Source organism: Pleurodeles waltl, chromosome 7 (assembly GCF_031143425.1).
Source record: "Pleurodeles waltl isolate 20211129_DDA chromosome 7, aPleWal1.hap1.20221129, whole genome shotgun sequence".
NCBI lineage: Eukaryota > Metazoa > Chordata > Amphibia > Caudata > Salamandridae > Pleurodeles > Pleurodeles waltl.
In genome coordinates, this window is record NC_090446.1 from 1,289,240,709 (window position 1) to 1,289,262,399 (window position 21,691).

The following is a 21,691-nucleotide window of genomic DNA, read 5'->3' on the forward strand; positions in this document are numbered from 1 at the left end:
GTTTTTACTGTGTTACTGTGTGTGTATGTGTGTGTGTTTGTGTGTACAAATACTTTACACATTGCCTCTGAGATCTGTCTGACTGTTTGCGCCAAGCTACCAAGGGGGTGAGCAGGGGTTGTCTTAGGTGCTTGACTCCCTTACCCTGACTAGTGTGAGGGTCCCTACTTGGATAGGGTGCAAACCACTGCCAACTAATGACTATTTTGAAGTGTTCTTTTGTGATGTTGGCTGCTGGGTCTATGCAGGCTGTGGTGGCTGTTTTCTTGGCTTCCTTGATGCGCCTGTGGTACTTGCTGAAGGCTGCTTTGTAAGTGGTTCTGTCGGAGGGGTTCTTGTTGCACAACATTGTTTCTCAAGTCGGTAACAGTTGAGTTTGATTATTCTGAGCTCTGGGGTGTACCAGCTGGCTTGTTTTGAGGCTTTGTTGGTTTCATCAGGGCGACTCTGTTGGCGCATTTGGTGATCCATGCGGAGAGGTTTTGGACAGCATGGTTGAGGTCTGACGAAGCTTCTGTTTGGGTGGAGCTGAGCGTCTCAGTCCACTGTATCTCCCTCACCTTGTCCCGGCTGCAGGTGGGGGGGGAGTTGTGATGCTTGGGGTTTGTGTGCTGAGCATCGGAGATGGTGAAGTGAACAATGGTGTGGTCAGTCCAGATGAGTTCTGTGATGTCGCTGAATTTGATTCTTTTGCTGGAGGTGAAAATGGAGTTGGGTGTGTGCTGGCCTTGTGCATGGGTTCGGTAACCAGTTGGGTGAGGCCGATGTGGTTCAGGTTTTCCAGGAGGGAGGTAGAGTTGGCGTTGTAAGGGGTCATCAATGTGAAAATTGAGGTCACCGAGTAGGACGTAGCGGTGGGAGTCAACGGCTAGGGAAGCGATGAGGATGGAGTTGCTGAAAGCCGGTAAGGGACCTGGGCGTCTGTATACAAGGGTGCCTCTTACAGTGGTCTTGTCGTCGGTTTGTAGCTGGAAGTTAAGGTGTTCCACGAGAGGTGTTGGGTCATGGTTGGTGGCAATGAATCAAATGGTTTCTTTGAAGATGATGCCAATGCCCCCACCGTGTTTGATGGTGTGGCGTGTCATCTTGTAGCCATTGGGTGTTGAAATGGCGATGTCGGGCTAGAGATCGGGTTGAGCCATGTTTCACTGAAGAAGGCAATGTCAGTGGTGAGGGTAGTGATGGTGTCCCAGATGTCTGTGGTTTGCTTGCAGAGGGGTCTGGCGTTAAGCAGGATGCATTGGAGCAGTTCTGGGTTGTTTGTGGTCTTCTGGGCTGACGTGGTGAGGGATCCAGCGCAGGCTGGTGGCCCGTTGCAGTGGTGGCAGGTGAAAGGTCCTTTGGTTGAACGTGGGGAGGAAGTGTAGCAGATGGTGTTGCTGTGTCCAGGGTCAGGAGTTCCTTGGTGGTGTAGTGGTGAGTAACGAAAGCGTGAGGGGTCCTGGCACTGAACGCGGTCCAGGCACGGACAGGCGCAGACGAGCTTCCTTTATCTCGCTGGCAGCACACCCACTGCACACATTCGCTGTGCGCTGTGGCCTCCATTAAGTAGGTCCTGGTGGAGGGCGGTGTGCTGGATGGCAGGAGGAGGGAAATGGTGTGCGGGGGAGATGGGAAGAGGGAAACTGCACAAAGAGGGAAGAAAGGATGAAGGCAAAATAAAGTTCCAGGAAAAGAACAGGAAAAGCAGAAAAGAGGCAGAAAATGCAGAGAAATGGGAAGTGCAAAGAAAAAGCAGAAAATATAGCAGAAAAGGAGCAGAAAGCGAGTGAGGGGTGCAAGCAGAGGGCAGCAGAGAGTTGTTGACTGCAGGGCAAGCTGGACAGTAAGACTATCACTGGGGGAACTGGCATGAGGACCTGTTAGGAACAGCATCTTATCTGGTAATGTCAAAGCACTGTAAAGCCTCGAAGGCTAGCCTTCTTTTAGGACCCTATTTCCAAACTTTTTCACTGAATCCAACCCTCTCCTATGGTACTCTCTATCCCAGATAAATCACAGGGGCTTTTCCTGTCTTTGAGCGGCACCAAAGTCATCATCTCTCTGTATCATCCCAGCCAAGAGGAGCAGAAGGGGCCAGAGAGGTACTAAGATTGGAACAACTCCTGCTTTATTTCATTCTTGAAACCCAGAAACACAGCTATGGGGATGTGGCTACGCTTGTTAGCTATAGAATCCCCATGTTGAAAGCCAATGGTACACAAAGTGTCAAGTGGCACTGAGCCCTGCAGTAAACCTACTTCTCTGCTGACCCAGAACTCAACACCTTTTCTCCCATTTTAAAGATGAGACTTTTTTTCCTTGTGTAAAAGTGGGAATGTTGTTGTAAACAATACATAATTACATGTCTTTAGCCACTTAATGATTAAACTTACCAAATCAATTAATTTAGAATACATTCGTATTCGTTTAAAACTCCTAATATTATAGTATACAAGTATGGTTTTATATGGCCTCATTTTCTTGCACATGCATAGAGCAGTAACTCTTACAATGTTCCGCTCCAACATCCATCTAGTGTTCCCTAGCCTAAGGTTCCTGAACCCTAAATTGGTACCAAAAATTAATCTATATCAAGACACCAATCACCTTGTCATGATACAGACCAGGACTAGTTCCGGCCTTGTCTGCCAAGCACCTTAGTTTAAGGAGGCAGATGTGTGGATCACCAGGGTCTGATTAGGATCACAGTTAGGCCCAGGAACTCCCCAAAAAGTTTTAGTCTCATTGGAATCTGCCTGGTGATTTTTTTGTTGTAGATTTATAGAGTTATGAACTCTGCCCAAAGGCAATGGAGCAATGGACATGAGAACCAGCTGCATTACACAAGATCAAATTCATTTTTTATTTTAGTTATGGGTAGAGTAAGTGATTTGCCCAGAATCACAGGATGCTGAGCTGATGCCAAGACTCGAACCTGGTTCCAACATCTGCAGCTCTGACCATAGTGCTACATCAAATTGATACAACCCTCTCCTCCCCTGCCAAGGCCTAAAAAGATGCTGGGACAACATCTGGCCGCTAGGGAGGCCAGTTCTCTTATTCTCTCCCTCCCTAGCCCACTGTAGCCTCAGGGCATTGACCTAGCAAGGGAAGTGTAAAAAATGCACACCGTTGCTCTATAGGGGGATTAAGTGAGAATGGCTCAATGGCACAAAATCACTTGCCCCCCTGAGAGGCCCCTGCATACTCCCACACCCACCATGTCCGGAAAATGATGGCCCAGCGGGGATGACACTGCTTCTGGGCCAGCCACGCAAGGCAGGGGGCTGAGGTGAGAATGCCTCATGGTCAAGAGCAACACCTGGCCTACAGCAAGAAAGAGGAGTGAACAAGACACTGTCGCCACATTAAAGTCACCGCCGTGGGCTGGAGAAGAAAATAAGCTTCTTGGGTCAGTTTCAGAGGCATTAAAAAAACAGTCCACAGGTGACCCTGAGGAACCATCCCGTTGGCCAGCTGCCCACCTTCCCAATCCGAACCTGCGGATCACAGAAGCAAAACTGAATGCAGAGCTTCAGCAGTAGTTCTCACCCAGCTGTGCAGTCACAGACAAGAGCAGTTGTTGCTGCAAGTGATGCATTAGGAGTAGTATGACATGTCTTTTTTTCAACCTTTGGTCATAGGGACATGAAAACTGTTGCACTTCAGTTTGTTAATGTGCATTTCTCATTGTGACACAATGCAAAATATTTGCAGAATATTTAGTTCCAATATCCAATTTGAACTTTACCCCCATGGTGTAGTATCGGTTGTGGCATTAGTATTTCTACTGCACTAGTGGCTAGTGATGAAGCAGAAAATGAAAGTTTTGATTTATTAACGCATAAACGTAGTGTGAAATAATCATGTGTGACTTTAACCGAACTAATAAAGATTGTACGGGGACGAAATGTGCCCTCAGAGTAGTTTGCCATCATTTATACGCGTGCTTTATATAACGTGGTGTATTAGAATTGCACTAATCCGACATAATCATAAACGTGTGCTACGATTTGCTTGTTTGACATGCTTTAGCTTAGCATTACTTTAGCGGAGGCTTTGGCCTAGTTGCCTGGTCTCACGGTTTAGATACTCGTATTTTTCCACTGTGCTATTAAACGTGTATTTTTGCTTGAAGCTGTACTTTTCCACAGAAACTGTTCACATGCTTATCTTAAAGTTAGTGCCAGCCTGGCATATTTTCTCTTTAATTCAAGGTCGACTTGCAGGTGCGGACAATGGAGGCTCTGAAAGTGAGCTAATTGGTAGACAATGTTGCGATTTGCGTACCCATCTCCAAGGATAATGTATGCTTAAGTAAAAGCTTGAGAACTGTCGTTTTTGATTGGTCAATTTGAAACTAACCTATGAACCCTCCAATGGAGACCCTACTGGACTTGAACTGTTGTCTATAAAACCCAGGTGCACGAGAGGAATCTCTCTCTCTCTATCATCGGACATCCCGCCATTTTGACTTCGTAGCTATTATGACCCACTTTGCTGCGATGCCATTTTGAGAGACTTTGATGCTTTCTCTAATCGAGAGAAAGAGACTTTAATGATTCTTGCCCTAGAGACTTTAACTTTGATCCCTTTGCATGAAGTAGTAGTTTACCTTGCTGCCGGGAGGCAATTGCCCCGTCCACGTCTGCCCCTTTGTCCCTTCCCATGCTGATCGAAACGGTACCCATGATGACCGAAGAACGGTACCTGTGAGACGAAGACTTCCTTGTATGCTGATCGTAATTGGTAAATATGAAAATAAATTGTAAAATTGCATTGTGTTTCTTTTAGGTAACCAACTGCTGATTCTGATAAGGTCCCTAGCTAGGAGTTTTTTCTAAATTAATGTTGTTAAATTGTTTTTGCATGAAGTCCCACATGCCGATGCTAATTTGAGGTTAGATGAGGATTCCATATGTCGCACGATGCAATTTGAGATCTTGTTATGCTGACTAAATGTATGCCATTAGTTCATTACAGATTATCGTATTAGCGATTTGCATTGCCATTATCGAATGCCTTGTGATTCAAATGCTACATAGATTACACTTGTTTCGACGTTATGGACAGCTATTAATGTTCATTTACGTTTATCATTTGGTGTTGAGACACATCTATATTGTGCTAGCTTTGTTAATATAGGGAAATAAAATTCACTAACTTTGAATAAACTGGTGTGGTTATTCCTGACTGAAAGGTCAGGGTTCGCTGAAATGTATTCTGGATTAATTGTTAAGTGTTATGTCGATCAAGGTATTGCTTATGTTCGTTATTGATTATTGATTTAATGAAATTGATTGATTAAGAGTACAGAGAGTTCCCACTTAGTCAAAAGATTCATCGGCCTAAAGAGCGTCCGAATACAGGTAAATTATTAGTACGGACCGCTCTATCAGTAGATGGTAGCAGAGGACGGTTACGTCTTTTGGGACCCTGTACTATTAAAGTACATGGTGTCGAATTAACGGTTACGCATTTTGAGACCCCATTCGAGAAGTTGAATTAGATTTTTCTTGGATAAAACTGATTGACAGAATGATGATGGGCTAGGTCCACCGCGACTTTCCCGGGATCTCGGAGCTTGCGAATGGAGAGAACGGAGGTGTGGAATCAGCGTTGGCGGAACTAGTGATGGTATGAGTGAAGTTAGGGTTTTGCGCTTGCACAGCTTATTGCCGCAGGGTGTGTGAAAAGGTTGCGAGGATTTTTCTTTTTTTGGAGGATAGCGGAGGTGCGACTCCGTGTGTAGAAGTAGAGAAGTCGTCGAACTTCATAGAAATAACGGAGGTGCGGCTCCGAGTGTGAGAGTAGGGAAGTCGTCGAACTTCATGTGCGTGTGGCGCTTTGTGCATAAAAAGGTCCACGTGGTTGTTGTTGTTGAGACGGGCCCTGCGAGGTCAAGAGACTCCGGAGTATGTTGATCCATGTTGTGGTCTGGGCGGTTTAGTAGGTTGATCGGGCGTGGTCAACAAGTCGGTACGTGTGTTAGGGAGTGAAAGAAACTTCGACTTCGGGCTTTGACAAGATTCTAAGTGCACTAGAACAGATCATTGACAAGTTGAGAGTAGGTCTGCGGGTCAGATTTGCTTGCGAATGTGGGGACTGAGAAAGACGGAATAGCGGCCAGAGGCTAGTGAAAGGTCCCGAGGCTAGTGAAAGGTCCCTAAGGTCCTGAAGCGATTGTGTTACCCTTCCTGTAGTAAACCGACAGATCTGTTTTATTTTTGGTAGCTCGCAATATATGCAAGAAGTTGTTACGAGAGGAGATGAGTGAAGGAGGACTAGCCGCGAGGCTTTGTCAGCCGCAGTGTGTGTGAGTGTGACGTCACTGAGAGCCGCGCTGGGATAGGTTGATTGCAGAGAAGGGTCGCGCACGGATTGGACGCAGTCCGTGGGACTCGATTGGAAGGGGAAAGGCAGGTGAAGAGTATTCCGGGAATTAAAGTCACCTATTGATTACAAATTTTTGTGGAATTAAAGTCACCCATTGATTACAAACGTTGTGAAATAAAAGACGTGAAAAATGAAATTCTTTAAAGCATTCAGGAGCGCGATGAAGGGGGAGTCTTACATTAAAGCGAGTGTAGGAGAGGAGACGCCGCCCGAGGGCACACCAGCTTACATTGTAATGGAGGAAAAGGGGGTAGCTCCGTGCCTTTGGCTAAAGCAATGGCACAAACTGACAGAGAAACATGGGAGCCTAGCGTTCCCGATATATGGGACATTCAATATAAAGATTCTAGAGAATTTGAGATTCACGATGTACGACATGAAGGTGCCTCCAAGGCCAGCCCAGTTTGAGGCTCTAGCAATTTGGGAACTCATGGCCAGACAGCAGCAGCAGAAGAAGTTTGAGACCAGGATGAGAAAGGTAGAAAAGACACTAGCGGATGCTAGGTGGGATAATGCACAGAAGGTATGGAGGTCAGATGTACTACAGGGGATAAAATTGTTTCCAGCCATTACTAAGGAAGGAGAGGAGACAGGTAAGAAAGCTACCTGTAAGACAGACAGGAAGTGTTCCAAGGATAGAGAGGAAGAGGAAAAGTTGAGAAGAGAAGAGGAGTTAGAGGATGAGGAGTTGATAATGCAATTGCTGAACGACCGTCCACCGCCTTATGCAGAGAATGGACAAGGTCCAAGTACCAGTTCTGCCCCTCCGGCACCGGTACAGAGCAGTGAAACCCAGAGTTCAGGAGCGCCATCGGGATCTAAGGACCCGAGTCTGCTGTTCACCCCGCAGATACCGCAGGTTAGGAGAATATATCCAGATGTGCCCGTGCTGAAACCAGCAGAAAATTATCAGCCGCAGATGCCAGGGTACTACAGCAGTGACAACAGTGCAGGAATGATTATGGACCCAACCGTAAGGGGAGGACAGAATGGTTACAACCAAACAATGGGACAAGCTGAATCAACTCAGTTTTTGATGCCTCAAAAGCAGATGCAGAGGGGGACAGCACATGCTCAAATGACGGGGAGCCAGATGGGCATGCCGGCAATGATGACCCATGGTGTGGGAATGAACATGCCTCAGAACATGGGAAATGGACAGAACCCAGATGCGATATCACTACCCATTACTGTAGGTCCACCGGTACCTCTGTATAGTCAGCCTAACTTGGGTCTGAGCAGTCAGGGATCAATGCCGCAGAATGGGACAGAAAGGAGGTGCATAGAAAACACCCCAGGGATAACTCCGATAGCGGCTTAGCCAAATGGATCTGGGTCCTTGATGGAGTTTAGTCCCATATGTGCTCAGTCAACACTGGTGAGGTCGTGCCCCCCACTGATAATACCCCTAACATCGAACACTGAAAAGTTGCCGCAACCATCGATGGCCGTCGATGTGAACGCCACGCTGATGGGGGTGAATGCGCAACAGCTGACACAGTGGTTCAACAGTCTGAATTCCACACAAAATTCAGCTAGTGGGAAAGGAGAAGACTATATGAATAGGGTCAGGTTGAACATGGAAGCACAAGAATTGGTGGAAGGGACTATGGGTGTGAACAGGTTAGAGTCCTACACGGAAGAAGAGCTGAGGTATCTATGTCCTAGGATTACGAAGGAAGTGAACAAGATACATAAGAGTCTGCAAGAAGCAGCTGATAGAAACGGGGTTGACATAGACAAGATGAAACACTTGAGCAGGAGCTACAGGTTAGATTTTGGGACCACAGACTTTGAACACATGAGGTCAGCAGGCATGAAGACCCACCTTAAAGAATTGCTGCAGAGTGCACAAGTGTGGAGGTGCTTAGACAAATGGGAAAGCAGATGGGTAAAGAGGAAGGAAAAGAGGAGGGACAGTGCTACAGAGCACAATGAGAAAAGACCGCAGAGTAGTGATACAGTAACAATGTTACCAATGAGGGAGACAGCAGGGGGAAAATTAGTACATGTACCATGGCACAGAAGCGACATTCAGTCTTTTACGGACGATTTTCCCAAACTGAGAGAGAAACCAATTGAATGGTACCAACAGACTGATAGGTTTGTGAAGCTTGCAAAGTGTCTCTGGGAAGACCTGAACACTCTCTTTGAGATTGTGGTTCCGGCAGATTTGTGGGAGGATTGCAAAAGAGCTGTAGGTTGGCCGACAAGTGAACCAGAGAGAGACAGGGAGACGGGTGCACCATCACCTATGGTGATGAGCTTGTACTATAAGGTGATTGAGCATTTGAAGACTAAGGTACCCGCGAAGAATGTGGATTGGCAGAAGATCGATCGAACTGCCCAAGAGGCCAAAGAATCGATTCATAGTTACTATAAGAGGTTGTTGAAGGCGTTCAAGAATTACAGTGGCACGGAAACAATTGAGGCGAAGGACATGCTCCATTTTGTGTTCAGATTTGTGGAAGGGCTGAGACCAGAAATAAGTCAAATGATAAAGTCACATTTGATTTGTTGGCAGTCTAAACCGATTGACGAAGTCTTGACTTATGCGAAATACTGTAGCGACGAAATTGAAGTGAAACAGAAAAGGCTGAAAGAGAAGGTGATGATGATGCAGCTTAAGGCAGCTCAGACAGGTTTGCAAGGTCTGCAAGGTTTGCAAGGGATGCAAGGGTTCCAACAGCAGGTGCCGCAACCGCAGCTGCAGTTGCAGGGAAACATGGCGTTTCAGCCACAGGCCAGAGGCAGAGGCAGAGGAGGTTTTGTGAATAATGGTCCGGATTTGAACACTGTTGTGACGGGTGTGCAGGCAATGAAGAAAGTGATGCCGTGTCACGTGTGCGGAATAGTCGGTCATTGGAAACGCGAGTGCCCGATGGTGGTGCAGGAAGGTGCGGGTGCAGGTGCAGGTGCAGGTGTTGGTCAGCAAAACAATGATGTCAATGCATTTCAGACAATGAGGGGACCGAAACTGAGAGGTCCAAGCCCAAATTTTCAGACCGTAAATCAATTGCAGGGATTGCAACCTATGCAGCCGCAGCAGATGCAGATGCCTCGTATGCAGATGACGCAAATGCAGCCGATGCAACAGCAGTTACCTATGGTACCTAATCAGCAAATGCAAATACCCTTGGCACCAATGAGTCAGCAGCAAGTGATTGTTCCTCCACAGGTAACGGGTCAGGTAATGAGTACAAATGGCACCGTACAACAGTTCCCATTACACAGTGAGAGTGGAATAAACAACGTATGGGAGAGTGAAAGTTCAGGAGAAGAAGGAGATTGTGTGCTTGCGGCATCCTTGGAAGTTGATCAAAGGGGTCCGTACGTAGAGGGAAGAGTAATGGGTCATCGTGTCTCATTCTTGGTTGACACGGGAGCCACACGTTCAACAGTTAAGAGCAGTGAAGTACCAAATTTGCCACTCTCAGGGAGGACAGTTCAAGTGGTGGGAGTAGCAAACAGACATCTGACGAACCCAATTACAGATCCGGTACCAGTCAGCATCGGTAACTATCAAGGGGTACATCAGTTTGTGGTATGTGACTCAAGCCCGATAGCACTGTTAGGGAGAGACCTGTTGTGCAAATTGGGTTGTTCGATCATGTGTTCAAACGAAGGGATAACAATACAGACGAGCAGTGATGGGGGAGAAGAGGACAGTGTAGAGGGGGATGAGATGGAAACTGTAGATGAAGAGTATCCTCTGATTTGTCTTTTCCCGATGATAACTGAAGAAGATATCCCAGCTGAATTACGGGAGACAGTCGGAAAGGAAGTGTGGGACATGACAGGGAAAGAGGTGGGATTGATGAAAGGAGTGGAACCAGTGAAAGTGGCTGTAAAGCCCAATGCAATCTTTCCCCAGACCCCACAATACCACATGCCACAAGATACCCTCATGAAAGTTGCTCAACTCATTGACGAATTTGTAAAACAAGGGATACTGAAAGAAGTGTTAAGCAGTCCATGTAATTCACCAATAATGGGACTAATAAAGCCGAGTGGAAAGGTCCGACTCGTGCAGGATTTGAGGAAAATAAATGACATCATAGTCAAGTGCTGCCCTGTCGTACCGAATCCAGCTGTGATAATGTTTCAAATTCCTTGCGATGCCGAATGGTTCTCAGTCATCGATTTGTCACAAGCATTCTTTTCTGTGCCTCTTCATGAGGACAGCCAATTCCTCTTTTGTTTCAAATTCCTAGACAGAGTATACAGTTGGTGTCGAATTCCTCAAGGGTTTTCTGAGTCACCGTCAATCTTCAATCAGATTCTAAAGAAAGATTTGGAAGAATTAGAATTGCCATTCGAGTCAACCCTAGTACAGTACATCGATGACTTACTGGTTGCATCAAAGACAGAAAGTGGCTGCACAGCCGATACCATTGCTCTGTTGAATCATTTGGGAAGGAATGGACATAAGGTGTCTCCTTCCAAATTACAGTTCTGTCAGAAGAAAGTGAAATACTTGGGTCACCAAATAGAGAAAGGGTCGCGGAGAATAATGAAGGAAAGAATAACGAGTGTACTTCAAATGAGTCCACCAAAGACAAGGAAGGAGGTGAGGAAGTTTTTGGGAATGGTGGGTTATTGTCGCCAGTGGATTCCCAACTTCTCGACTCTAGCAAAGCCTTTACTGAAATTGACCCAGAAGGATGCCTTGGATGAAATTGAGCTGAAAGGAGATGAGATGGATGCTTTTGTTGAACTGAAAGAATGCATGTGCAGGGCTCCAGCTTTAGGTATGCCTGATTACACGAAGCCTTTCACATTGTTTTGTCATGAACGTGATGCATGTTCTCTGTCTGTCTTGACTCAAGCCCATGGTGGCGTAAACAGACCAGTAGCGTATTTTTCAGCTACTTTGGATCCGGTCGCAGCAGCACTCCCAGGGTGTTTGCGCGCCGTAGCAGCAGTTGGTATCAGCCTCACTCAGAGTGAAGGAATAGTGATGGGACACCCAGTAACAGTCATGGTCCCTCACTCAGTCGAGATACTTTTGACCCGCTCCCGAACGCAGCACATGACAGGAGCAAGACTTACAAGGTATGAAACGATAATTCTGGGCTCACCGAATGTGCAGCTGAAAAGGTGCACTACGTTGAATTCAGCAACCTTGCTTCCTGGAGAAAATGCTGAAATTGAGAACGCTGAAGACGTCGAGCATGACTGCCTTCAGGTGACTGAATTTTGCACAAAACCTCGACCGGACATTAGGGATACTAAGCTTGATGAAAATGACCAAATTCTTTTTGTTGATGGTTCATGTCTAAGAGACGGGATGGGGATTTTGAAAGCAGGATATGCTGTATGTACTGTAACAGGAGTCTTGGAAGCGGGATGGCTTCAAGGAGTTTATTCTGCACAAGTAGCAGAACTTGTAGCCCTTACTAGAGCATGTCAATTGTCTGCATTGATGAAAGTCACCATTTATACTGATAGTCAATACGGGTTTGGGATTGTGCATGACTTTGGACAACTATGGTCACAGAGAGGTTTCCTGACTTCTTCAGGATCCCCAGTGAAAAACGGGGAAAGAATAAGGGAATTGTTACATGCCATTCAAGTACCAGCTGAAATTGCAGTGGTAAAGTGCAGTGCTCACACGAAAGGACAGGACTATGTTTCTCTGGGAAATGCATATGCGGATCAAGTCGCAAGATTTTGTGCCTTGAACTGTATATTACTCAGGGATGATTGGAATACGATAAATGAGCCAGAACTCGAACCGGCTGAAGCATTTGCCTTGAAGGTCGTAGATACAATAGATGAACTAAAAGCATTACAAAATAATGTCAGGGAGGATGAAAGAGATTCCTGGATCAAATCACAATGTATAAAGAGACAAGACGAGTTATGGGTTTCACATGAGGGAAAATTTGTTTTGCCAAATAGTCTCTTATCACAGCTTGCGCGGTTCTATCATGGGCAAGCTCACCTAGGGAGAGATGCCATGATAAGATTGTTCAAAACTGATTGGTTTAACCCCAGATTTCGTCAAGCTGCAGAAGCAGTTTGCCATCGATGTGTCACTTGCCAGCAGATGAACCCAGGAAAGGGAACAGTTGTGAACGCGAGTCACATTGGTAGGGCAAGCGGGCCTTTTAGTCGTATGCAGATGGACTTCATTGAGATGCCTGTGCATGGAGGCTTGAAATATGTGTTGGTGATTGTGTGCATTTTTAGTCACTGGATTGAGGCATACCCCACACGTAGAAATGACAGCCTTACAGTTGCCAAGCTATTGTTGAGGGAGTTGATACCACGTTTTGGATTCCCGATCTCTTTAGAATCAGATAGGGGAAGTCACTTCAACAACGAGGTGATAAAGTTACTTTGCGAAGCGCTGAACATTGAGCAAAAGCTGCATTGTAGCTATCGCCCTGAAGCATCAGGACTGGTGGAGCAGATGAATGGTACACTGAAATCAAGAATGGCGAAAATATGTGCATCGACAAATTTGAAATGGCCTGACGCATTGCCCTTAGTGCTAATGTCAATGAGAAACACTCCTGATAGAAAGACTGGATTGTCTCTGCATGAAATTCTCATGGGCAGGGCTATGAGACTTCCTGCAGTTCCCGCAAACATGCTTTTGAATATTACAGATGATATGGTGTTAGACTACTGCAAAGGACTGGCTGACGTGGTTCGCTCTTTCTCTCACCAGGTGGAAGCAACCACCTTGCCACCGATCCAAGGTCCAGGACACGCACTGAAAGCAGGTGACTGGGTCGTGGTGAAGAAGCACGTGAGGAAGTCGTGCCTGGAACCCCGTTGGAAAGGCCCTTTCCAAGTGATCCTGACGACAACTACCGCTGTGAAGTGTGCGGGGGTTCCCAACTGGATTCACGCCAGTCACACAAAGAAGGTGTTGTGTCCCACAGATGAGGAAGTTGAAGCGCTGAAATTGCCAGTGCCTGATAAAACAGTGCCGAGTGCTGAGACAGAACAGAAGCGAACTGAAAGCGAACAGGCAGAAGCAGGAGAGAAAGAGATATTATTGGAGGGCGAAGAGTCTGACTCACTTGGGGAAGGCCAAGGAGAAAGTTCAGACAGCGACGAAGAAGCTGCAGGTGACAAAGAACCTGAAGCAGCTGAGGGTAGCAAAAAGCCTGAAGCAGCTGAAGGTGACAAAGAACCTGAAGCAGCTGAAAGTGATACAGAGCCTGACGAAAGTAACGGTGACGAAGGGCTCGAAAAAGGTGAAAAAGCAGGAGAGCCTGATCAGAGGAGGGCTTTCCCAGAAACAGACGATACAGAAAAGGAAAAAGAGAATGTGATTGATTCCCCAGAAGGAGGGAACGAGGCAGAACAAAAGGAAAAAGTTCAAGATTCCACAGAAAAGATCGCAGGTCCATCAAACGGACACGGTGCAAAGAGAAGACTAAGTATCTCACCAATAAAAGAAAAGGGTAAAGAAAGTTTGAACGAAGGCCGAAAGTGAAAGAGAAAAGAAAGGAAGTGACTGTTGTGGAACAATCGTCAAGTGAAGAAAAAGACTTGACAAAAGAGGAAAGTGCCAGCGAAGCAGAGTCGGAAAGCGAAGCAAAATTGAAAAGGAAAAGGATACCAAACAGGAGATATTCCGGTCCTGAATGGGCATATGCAGTCAATGACGATTGGACTGACGAGTTTGTATCTCTAAGCATCGAGAACGAAGAAGAAGAAGAGATACCAATAGAAAAGAAAAGTTTCATAGACTCTGTTGATTGAAAGAGTAGTAAATGATATTGCTTGCTACAATTTAATGTGAAAGAAACAACTAGCTGAGACATTGCTAAACCGGATGAGATTTGCTAAACAGATAAAGACTGAGTTATTGCCGAACTGAGACAAATGCTGCTAACCGATAAGTGACTGGCCTTTTGAGGAAGACGGTGTGAACATTGCGCTTGTTCAGCTTTGTAACTGAATTGCTAAGTAGTTTCATTTATAGGTGCTTCTAGCTCTCTGATTCTATACAGATCATGACTAGGTACGCTACGCAAAATAATAGAAAGAGATATTGTAAATATGCGTGTATAGGCTTGGTAATTACATGTGTACTAATAATAATGGCAATTGTGTTTGGAATGCATGGAAAGGGTGAGAGTGAGAATATTGAGGCTTCTACTATTGCTCCTGTTACTGTCACTGAACTAACACCATTGAAAAGACTAGCATTGGATGAGAGGCTCTTGCACGATAAGAAAGAGCTTTCGTATAACGTTTTCTATCGCTTGCTAACAGAGTATGTTGAAACTATGGATGCGAAAGATTGTTATGTGTGTACACAGATACCGACATCAGTAAAGGAAGGGGTAACTTATCACCACATGCCTCTTACATACGGGATTACATGTAGTATAGTAATGTCTAGATTTTATGGTCAAACTAACATACAGTATTTTTATTCGAATTATGATGTTACCTTTGCTTATGTTCCTATAATAGCACAGCTAAGCCAGATTGCTAAAGATTGGGATGCTAAAATAATGAGGGAATTTTTCGAGCCAATGCAACCTTTTGAAACGGCTCATGCTCATAGGGAGAACCTTACTTGCTCAGTCTCTGCTGTAGAAATAAGCTTTTTAGATTGCACAGATGATAGAAGGGCACAAATGAAGGCGAAATTAGAAAAAGAGCTACATAAGAGGACTTCAGTAGATAATTATGATTTTGCTGCTATAAAGACACAAGGGAAAATAGCTTTAGATGCTTGGCATGTAGGGAAATTTTGTATATATCGAGGTGAATCTTATTATGACAATATTTTTGTAGGAGCGAGTGAGTGTAAACATACGTTTATTTTTAAGGCCAAATGGACATTCATGATGAACGGACTTGACCCTGTCATTCCAGGTGTATATTACATTTGTGGGCATAATGCCTATTATCGTCTTCCAAAGGGATGGTGGGGGAGATGTTATTTGGGTATAGTGTTCCCAAAGGTTTATCAACTGGATGACGTATCGATGATTCAAAAGACATCTGGATCCCATCGTATCCAGAAGAGAGAGACCGCAGCTGATGTGGTAGGTGATATATTTGGAGCCATGATTCCTTCATTGGGAGTTGTGCTGAATTCCATCAAAATAAGAAAGTTGTCTACTATAGTGGATAACATGTTGACAAAGTTTTCAGGTGCTATAATCCTGATAGATGCTGAACCTGCAGCGGAAAGAGCCATGACTCTTCAAAATAGGCTTGCTTTAGACATTCTTTTAGCAAAGGATGGAGGCGTTTGCAAAATGATTGGTGCGCGCCACTGTTGTACCTATATACCCGATAATAGTGTGAAAATTAAAACTATGCTTGCTAATCTAACAAAAGAAAGTGCAGATTTGAAGGAACTGAAAGAACCAGGAGTGTGGGAGAAGGTTGGAAAAGGACTTGCTTCAGTGGGACATTGGATTGGGGGAATTTGGAATGGAATATTGTTAAAAATAATAGAGGGAATTTTAATAGTAATAATTTGTATATTTGGAATTTGGGGAATAAAAAGGGGAATAATAATGATTATGGAAAGAATTAAAAGAAGAAAGGAGGAGAAAATTATGAAAAGAATGGCAGAAGAATACAAAGCACAAACTAGGGGAACTAAAAGGAAAAGGGAACTGACAGAATTTTAATGGAATAAAATTTGTGGGCATGATTTGTGTGATGACAAGTAGTCATCAGAGGAGGGATTGATGAAGCAGAAAATGAAAGTTTTGATTTATTAACGCATAAACGTAGTGTGAAATAATCATGTGTGACTTTAACCGAACTAATAAAGATTGTACGGGGACGAAATGTGCCCTCAGAGTAGTTTGCCATCATTTATACGCGTGCTTTATATAACGTGGTGTATTAGAATTGCACTAATCCGACATAATCATAAACGTGTGCTACGATTTGCTTGTTTGAAATGCTTTAGCTTAGCATTACTTTAGCGGAGGCTTTGGCCTAGTTGCCTGGTCTCACGGTTTAGATACTCGTATTTTTCCACTGTGCTATTAAACGTGTATTTTTGCTTGAAGCTGTACTTTTCCACAGAAACTGTTCACATGCTTATCTTAAAGTTAGTGCCAGCCTGGCATATTTTCTCTTTAATTCAAGGTCGACTTGCAGGTGCGGACAATGGAGGCTCTGAAAGTGAGCTAATTGGTAGACAATGTTGCGATTTGCGTACCCATCTCCAAGGATAATGTATGCTTAAGTAAAAGCTTGAGAACTGTCGTTTTTGATTGGTCAATTTGAAACTAACCTATGGACCCTCCAATGGAGACCCTACTGGACTTGAACTGTTGTCTATAAAACCCAGGTGCACGAGAGGAATCTCTCTCTCTCTATCATCGGACATCCCGCCATTTTGACTTCGTAGCTATTATGACCCACTTTGCTGCGACGCCATTTTGAGAGACTTTGATGCTTTCTCTAATCGAGAGAAAGAGACTTTAATGATTCTTGCCCTTTGATCCCTTTGCATGAAGTAGTAGTTTACCTTGCCGCCGGGAGGCAATTGCCCCGTCCACCCCTGCCCCTTTGTCCCTTCCCATGCTGATCGAAACGGTACCCATGATGACCGAAGAACGGTACCTGTGAGACGAAGACTTCCTTGTATGCTGATCGTAATTGGTAAATATGAAAATAAATTGTAAAATTGCATTGTGTTTCTTTTAGGTAACCAACTGCTGATTCTGATAAGGTCCCTAGCTAGGAGATTTTTCTAAATTAATGTTGTTAAATTGTTTTTGCATGAAGTCCCACATGCCGATGCTAATTTGAGGTTAGATGAGGATTCCATATGTCGCACGATGCAATTTGAGATCTTGTTATGCTGACTAAATGTATGCCATTAGTTCATTACAGATTATCGTATTAGCGATTTGCATTGCCATTATCGAATGCCTTGTGATTCAAATGCTACATAGATTACACTTGTTTCGACGTTATGGACAGCTATTAATGTTCATTTACGTTTATCATTTGGTGTTGAGACACATCTATATTGTGCTAGCTTTGTTAATATAGGGAAATAAAATTCACTAACTTTGAATAAACTGGTGTGGTTATTCCTGACTGAAAGGTCAGGGTTCGCTGAAATGTATTCTGGATTAATTGTTAAGTGTTATGTCGATCAAGGTATTGCTTATGTTCGTTATTGATTATTGATTTAATGAAATTGATTGATTAAGAGTACAGAGAGTTCCCACTTAGTCAAAAGATTCATCGGCCTAAAGAGCGTCCGAATACAGGTAAATTATTAGTACGGACCGCTCTATCACTAGTTCTAATTGTGAGCCTTGCTTTATGTTTTTCCTACCTATTTTCCTTTTTATGCATTTACCGATTCTGATGTCACTTGCTTTCCAATACGTAGATGGCAATAATAGTAAAAGTAGTAAGCATTTAGAAAATAGTGTTTTGAAAATTAACAGCTAAATAATGAATTTGAGTATGTGGATCTAAGTCTTACCTCTCAAAATCTGTCCATCCTTGGAGGACTTTTGTATGCCTGCCTCTGGTTTATCTGTAATAGAGTGTATTTTGATATGTTTGAACTGTATCTCATTACACAGCAAATAATTCAACAATTCTTAAACTCAACATACAACCACTTATTTAAATGTATTCATTTGCCACATCTCTTGGATCTTTTTTCCAGGATCACCGATTGCATTAGAAGTAACTTTCCAAACAATATAACTTTATGAAAGGTTGTTTTTATTTAAAATTACACACGATCAATACTGGTGCTGAGCAGAAAAATGTAAAAAAGACAGGTGACCAGACGTGAAAGTACCATTTACAACATAAAGTCACTTTACTCATGAGAATTGAGCTTTTTAAGCATATGAGATATAATTAGAGATCAAACATTTTTTTCTACCATGTAGGAACATGAGTTTAGTAAGATTTTCACATCTGCTGTGTAAAACTGCTATTTAGGGATCAAGCAGTCGTGGGGAGAAATCAATTCAAATTGATCAGAAATTGATTCATGCCATGATATTTTCATGGAAAAACTAAATTAATATTTTTAATTTTGTTTCACTGACAGGCGGGCTGGAGCTTTGCTTTAGCAGTCCCCTGCAGGCTGTTGATGCTGCTATGTGAAGAGCCGGGCTGGAGGTGGCCCATGGTGGCTTTCGGTGTGAGTAGCATGGTCTCGCTTTAAACAGGTCTGTTTGGGGTAACAAAGATCCCTAGAACTACATTTCAGCACCAGTGAGCCACACCAAGGGTCCAGGATCTGAGAGGCACCACTTGGGGGTCAGGAACTCAATGCAACTGGGTCCAGGAGCTATTTGTGGAGCATTTTATGTTTCTAAGGTTCAGATCAGGAGGCCAGCAGACTAGACCTTGGACTCACTCTGGAGCCCTGGGTTCAAGATGAGATTGTAAGTCCAGTTCTTCCTCATCAGGCAAGAGGTCAGCAGGTCAGCACAGCAGGACAGCAGTTTCCTTAGAGTAGTAATCTAGCAGAGTGGCAGTCCTTGTAGCAGCACAGCAGTCCTTCTTCCTGACAGAGTATCCATAGTTCCAGAGGTGTACTGAAGAGTTGGTGTCTGAGGTCCAGTGTTATACATATATGCATATTTGTGCAACACAGGTGGGGGAGAAGCTTCTAGAGGTTTATCTTTGAAGTCCACAGGCATCCAGCCATCTCTGACCTGGCTCCAGACTAACAATAGGGGGGGTTGCATCTCTTTGTGTGGAGGCAGGACACAGCCTATTCAAGTGTAAGTGAGGCTGTGCCCAGCTCCTCCCTTCCATCCTGCCATGTGTATGTGTGGTTGTCGAGGAGGAATGAACAAAGCTCAATTGTCAGCTGCACCCAGTCATGTGACCCAGGCACCGGGTACAGACACCAAATGACCAAGGCAGGAAAATGTAAATTTCTAAAACTGGCATTTTTAGAATTGCAATTTAAAATCCAGCTTCAACATAAGTTAGGATTTTAAATTGTGATTCCAGGGACACCTAAAATGAACTGAACATCTCTTCCCATTTGGGAATTACACTTTTAAAATGTAATAGTGCAACTCCAATGTTATTCTAAGGGAGAGGCCTTGCAGTAGTGAAAAATGAATTTACACCCACACAGTTCATCAAAATGGAAGCCTCCCTTAGCAAAGTACAGAAGCATGCACCATGTGACCTCTCTTCTTGGCTCCTCAAGCATAAGGCCTCAATTACCCTGTTTAACCTTTCATGAAATGCATGCCGGTAATTCCTCACTTGTTGGTATACTGGTGAATCATGAAGCACAATTGGAGAGTCAACACCTAACCATTGAAACCAGAGATGTGCACTAGTTCATGTGTTAAACGTGCACATATTTGCAACATCCCGTATACTTTTTCATCAAAACCCTCCAACAACGCCTCTTGAAATTTCGAGAATATTTAACACCTGCAGCTTCATAGCGAGCATCGGGTGAAAGATTGCCTGTCACCCCTAGTCGAGTGCATGTCTCTCCCTGCCCGATTCAACTACTTAAGCACAGCTGACTAGCCCTTGTGTTTCTCTTAAAATAGGTAAATCCTTCATGAATCCAAGGTTTTCTAAACCATCACTCATCGACACCTGTTGCATCCAATGAACTAACTGCAGGGTTGCCATCCACGTACTCAGCAACTTCTAAATAAACAGCATACAGGCCTCTATCACCAACAAACTCTGTTTGGCAAATTGTGCAACCACCCTCCTGCCACCTTTTCCCCTCTGTTTCAATTTTCACCCCACTGAAGACTGAGGAAGAGTGAAAACTGTTTTCAAATCAAACTCATTCAACTTACCCATGGAACCCTGCTCAACTGCACATATTAAAATGCCGTCCCATCTCTAGCTGGGGTTTTTGCTAACTCGATAAATCCATCCCTACCTAAGGTGGTCATTCTATGCCACCCTCTTCAATATTTATATTTTCTGTTCGTCAGAAAAAATGCCAGTAGAATACAACCGTTCTATGTACTGGTCGAATCCTACTTTAACTGGGCCTAATATCATAGGGTAATGCAAAACACGACTTAATGCACAGCTATTTATTTGTTAATTAAGTGTTGATTTTTTTTTTTACGTAGTTTATATACAGTTGAATAAAGTTTCAGGGATAAATGAAAGAAGGCCAGGGCACACCGAAAACAGTTCTGTGTAGTTGATCCAAGTAGTCATTCAATCAGAGTCGAAGTCCAAAACAGTAATGAAACTGTGCATTTATTAACCGGTGCAAGGGTGTGGTCAATATTCATGTCAAATACCACAAGTGTCACATTCAGTCCAGAATACAGCCAACAGCCGACAAGTTTCAGGGATGCTTCAGCATGATCAGACCTTGGAGTGTTATGTGGAGAAGGGGCAATACTGTGTGCAAATTATGCTGTGTAGCGATCCCTTTGCAGCGTTGTTATGCTCAAAAGAATGTGAAGTGATCAGTATTCTGATATAGAAGGTTGCTCGGTGGGATCCCATGCACAAAGAGTTGCCTACTGACTTGTGACGAGGGAACCACGTTTTGAGTGTACCTTGTATCCCAAAAAACTTTACAAACCTACTTGTGGAGGACGAAGTATTTACTCCAGCGATCTTGTGGAGTTTCTCAAGTAGTGACAAAGTGCCATGTCTTCTGTAGTTGTGAAGGGAATTTGGAGGGCTTGGTGCATATCAGTAAATCAGTGCATCCTTGAGCGTAACTCACAACCACAGAAAGGTTTGATGAATCCTGTAACATCAGTCAGGCTTGCAGCCAAATGCTTGTCTGAGAAGAAACGTTACTCGGTTCCATCTTGAATGGTTGATGGCTAGACTGAGACATGAACCAGAAGCCCAAGTTATTACATTTGTCCCAAAACTAAGACAGTCTATTGCAACGCTTCTCTCTTTTCAATATTCCATGTGGCACATCGTGTAGGCATTGGCTAAAAAAATCTATATGTAGTGCAAACTCTGTGAATTTTACTCTTTGCCCTGTTTATAGCCAATGGAGTTCTTTCGAAGGTATGAGGGTGTGCATGTCCCTTTCGTTTCAGCACATCCTCGTGTCCTTGTTGTTCAGCATTTGCAGCTTCAGGATCAAGGATTTGCTAATTTTTTCAAAACAATATTTTTGGCCACCTTTCGAAGACACAGTAAAACGGACCATTCTTGTAATTGTATCAACCGCCTTAGGAAAGGATGGCGAATCTAGTTGAAGGACCCATCCGTTGATTGATGTCACAATATATCTCGAAACCTAAGTTGACATCATCAAAGTACCATTTTAGTTTGCCTATTGTTGTGGTCGTTTGAGATGCAAGACAGTGTTAAGAGATGAGAGAATTGTTTTTATGAACCC

The 21,691-nt window shown here is 44.0% G+C and overlaps 1 protein-coding gene across 2 annotated transcripts in view; it reads right to left on the reverse strand.

Moving 5' to 3' along the window:
* The window catches only part of LOC138246185 (CD209 antigen-like protein C), a 71,843-nt gene that overhangs the window by 42,056 nt on the left and 8,096 nt on the right, over nt 1-21,691 (reverse strand). Inside the window, exon 2 of one of the 2 annotated variants that reach the window (XM_069200512.1) lies at nt 17,831-17,884. The exons of the other annotated variant lie outside the window; for it this stretch is intronic. Within the exon in view, the coding sequence (XP_069056613.1) occupies nt 17,831-17,884 (54 nt within the window). The remainder of the gene's footprint in view (nt 1-17,830; nt 17,885-21,691) is intronic. 2 annotated transcript variants of the gene reach the window in all.